Source organism: Rhipicephalus microplus, chromosome 6 (genome assembly GCF_043290135.1).
Source record: "Rhipicephalus microplus isolate Deutch F79 chromosome 6, USDA_Rmic, whole genome shotgun sequence".
Lineage (NCBI taxonomy): Eukaryota > Metazoa > Arthropoda > Arachnida > Ixodida > Ixodidae > Rhipicephalus > Rhipicephalus microplus.
In genome coordinates this window covers 69,302,735-69,306,655 of record NC_134705.1, presented here as the reverse complement: position 1 = coordinate 69,306,655, position 3,921 = coordinate 69,302,735, and the positions used below count along the sequence as shown (strand labels likewise).

Sequence of the window (3,921 nt, the reverse complement as noted above, 5' to 3'; positions counted from 1 at the left end):
GACCTCCTTACAGCAAAGCCGCCGCTAGAACGCAGCTAATTGGGTGGCCAAAACAATGTCGCAAACTGCAAACCTTAATAAGTGAAAAATAAAACAAACTGCTAGCTAATAAATATTTCTTGTTTTTTTTCATTATTAAGTGTGTGGAGACAGACGTAACACGAAAAGATAGACACCTTTTGTTGTGAGAAACTAGAGGGCGACACAGTCGCAACTAAGCCACAAATTGGCAGTTTTGTTTTTGTTTCGGAATGGGAGGCGGCTGCTACCCAGAAAAACGAGACCCAGCAGAGCACGTTCGGCTGGTGGCTAGCTCCTGCAACGTGCGCCGTGGAGAGCAGGATCTGGTCTCACCGGGACATCGAAAGGAAATTCCTATCCAGCCACGGAAAGGGGAACAATTTTCATTCCACAGCGCCGATCGTAGTGCCGGCCGCTGCTTGCACAGTGGTCGGCTACCGTAGGACCGGAAGCCCAGCCAAGCTCAGAGACAAGCCCGAAACGAGGCAATCCGTTTAGTCAGTCAATCCAGCATCAGGAGGTGCCCGAGCGACGACGGAGGTTATCGGAGTGCGTTTGTGTGTGCTCGGTGAAAGAAATTCCAACGGGCAGTGCGATGAGTGGCCTTTGAGTGAACCACCACACCGTGCTTCTATTTTCTGTGCTGACCCGCTCAGTGATCGTGCGTTATTGCGCGACTGCTTCCCAAGAAGAGCGCGCTCGGCAAATATTCTCGGAGGAATTACAATGGATTCGTGAGAGCGCACCATGCCTGAGCTGACTGGCCTCCTATGATGGCATCCCTGTCGCCTACGGATATATCGCGGCGAAACCCTCAGGATGAGTACGAACTGGTGCAGCGGGTCGGCAGCGGAACGTACGGAGATGTCTACAAGGTGAGTTGCGTGTGCTGCGCCGACCCGATCGGCGTTTTCGGTTGGCGTTTTTCGGCGCGTCGATTGCTTTCGCGACTGCGTAGTTTTTGCGCGGTTGCAATGCCTTGATCCAAAACCAAAGCTGTCTTGCCGTTTTTTGGAAGGACTTGCAGTATTGTTCGTCAAGTACAGCCGACACTGAATACAGCGCAACGATGCGTCTTTTCTGTTTTCGTCGGCGCGATTTCGTAACGAGTCACCGTTTGGCTCTACCTCGTCGCTTGACGAATAATTGCACGCTCGCGGACTGTCGCTGCTGCCGTGGGTAACAAGACTGGATGGCCCCAAGTAACCAGTCACTCAGCCTGCGATTGCGTGCTTGCCTTTTGTTTTTCTTTTTCTACTGCAGGAACGCGGACGTCGCGAACTTGGCGCCTTGGGGGAAAGGCGCTCCGCTAGGCCTACATCATTTTGTGCGCGCTTAAACGTCTAGCTTTTTTTTCTTTAAATAAAAATTCGTTTCTTTGTCGAAGAGGACCCACTAGTAGTGCTAGTCGGGAGACCTTCATGATAGTATCGCAAATGCAGAACAGCGCTAACGTTTGTCCTCACTCGGAGGTTTTGGTTTGTGTCGCGAAATATCCGTGTCTGAGCCTGTTTCTTAGAAATGGTACCTTGCTGCCCAGCAGAGTTTTCTTCCAGGTCTGCTCTGGTTTCTGAACACATTTTCTGACCCCTCAAGTACGAAATGTAGCCCTTGTGTTCGAAAAAGTTCTCTGGCATCTTCTGTGGCTCGTTAAAATGGGGCGGCGTTTAAACGTTTCGCACTTACGATAGAGCAGAAGATATTGGTTTCTGTTTTATCATTCGAACTCCGGCGAACGTGGAGGAAGTGGGTTCGATAGCAGCAGCGATATGATCGTTCATGTTATTACTGTATTCGCAGTCGGCTCTGCGAGAGATAAGATTTTGAGGATATCGCGTTGGTCATTTTAGTTATGACGGTGCTTTTTTTTTCTTTCTCGATCCTTCGAATGGGTGCGCAGTTGCTCGACGTGCTTCGTGACAAGTGCACGTGGCGGATACTCAGTCGAATAAAAAGTTTATTTTATCAGAATATTCTGCTTGTTCTTCGTAAAGCTGCTATTGGCAGTTTTACTGGGACACTGAAGACCCGTATTGGCAGACTACGGCGTTCACTGCACAAATGTACACTTCAGATTATAATTACAACGCACGCGAGTAAGGTTCAGTAGCGATCGCGTCGACTAATAAGCGTAGTATACAGGGAATTTTGATAGGAGTCTCGCCAAATGTTTACTTGAACACAAACGGCTTCATGATATCAAAAAATAAAATAAAGCTACAGCAAAAAAAAAAAAAAACGTAAAGAGAGTCTGTGAAGTTGAAAATTGATCTAACACCTAGAACAGTTTATATCGACCATCGGTGTCCGAACGTCGAGATTGTCTGGTGACGGTTGATTTTTTGTTCAAAAGGAGCACGAAAGAAATTAGGTTATGTGTTTTTCGATTCTTCTAAACTTCATGCATGGTTGCAAACTGTGGGCGATTGATTCTCTCTTGAGATTGGCTTATTATTGCAAGCTTAGAAAACTATCCAATTGCGGTTGAGAAATTCAATCTGGATCGGGCTCGATGATGATCGAAAGTGCACCGTCCGAGATCCGCATACGATTGCATCATCACTGCTACTCAGGCTAGTGCGGCTAATTAAAAAGGATCTTTCTTGAAAGAGGGTTGTTTCCGTTCGCTGATAAGATTGTCGTACGAGTCTGGACCGGCATTATCGGAAACGTGTTCGCAATCTAGGAAATCGGGCACTATCAAATGAGCGTGCATTGCTTATGAAGGCGTCCGTAATGCATCCTTGCCAGTCTTGTCAGTCATCGGTGGCTCCATTGTGCTATCCTGATGCCGACAAGATATAACGGCTAATGTTGAGTTTTTTTATATTTGATTTGTTTCGCTCGATTCTTTTTCTTAGAAATGCATCGGTTGCGGGGAAAAGTTCTTACAATGGATTGGTATGTCCGCATCTGCATATCAGCGGGGTAGTCATTTTGACAATGCTTCTGACCTGGCGAATTAGCATTTTGTCATAAGAATTTATTGACTACTTTTTGTTTGATTAAAAGCACCCCCACGTTCTGCGATCAAAGGGAAACTATAGAATAACAGTCTCTTGGTTTAGATTGATAAAACGCACTCTCAGATATTTAATGCCACAATTTTCGCTAAAATAAGCGGAAAACAACGAAGGCTGAATTTTGATTTTTAAATTTCGCGCCAAAATCTCCGCACGTGACGTCAAATAGTTACGAAATGTATTTTTCGTACTTCGCGACATTCCATTGTTGAAATTTTGCGAAACTTCGTATGCTAGGTCTACGGCATCCACAGATGACAATGGACTTTGTCTTTATCGGTTAGAAGCTATAGGGCCCAGTAGGCGCCTTCGAAATCTTTGACGTCACGGTGTTTGGTGCGGGAATCTCAAGGTGGCGTCTCCATTCGCATTTTATTTTCCCGCGTTTTCTCGCTCGTCAAGCGTCGCCATGCGGTGGTGTTTCCGGGATTGTGAATTTGTACTGTGCTAATACTGGAGAAATCTTTTTTCTCAATTGTGTTCCTTTAACGTGCACTGCCGACATCGCACGGCCGTCTACCATCTTGCCTCCATCGAAATTCGACAGCCGTGACTGGGATCGGGTCTCAGGAGGGTCTCTGTGTATCGAAGAAGCAAGATGTCACGTTTTGAAATAAGCTGTCAAACGCAGGTTACTCACAGGAGATCTCGTGTGATACACTAAACAGTGTTAAAGGGACACCAAAGTCAAATAAAATTTTACATCAGAGTGAAAGCTTAATGTATGACAACATCTAAAACGACAATATTATCATCAGCAGTGCCCTACTTGCCGAGAAATTGCGGTAAATTTACAAGAACAAATGCGCCGCAGTAGGGCATTCTCTAAATGATACCGATGACGTCAGACGAACCGCATACAATTAATCATTTGTAA

At 46.0% G+C, this 3,921-nt stretch overlaps 1 protein-coding gene across 12 annotated transcripts in view; it reads left to right on the top strand.

Annotated features, from left to right (window-relative positions):
• The first annotated feature begins 355 nt into the window (after positions 1-355).
• hppy (MAP4K3-like protein hppy) overlaps positions 356-3,921 on the top strand; it is a 225,569-nt gene continuing 222,003 nt past the window's right edge. For all 12 annotated transcript variants that reach the window (XM_037419107.2, XM_037419105.2, XM_075866054.1 and 9 more), the window contains exon 1: positions 356-896. In XM_037419107.2, coding sequence (XP_037275004.2) covers positions 792-896 — 105 coding nt within the window. In that variant the 5' untranslated portion in view covers positions 356-791. The remainder of the gene's footprint in view (positions 897-3,921) is intronic.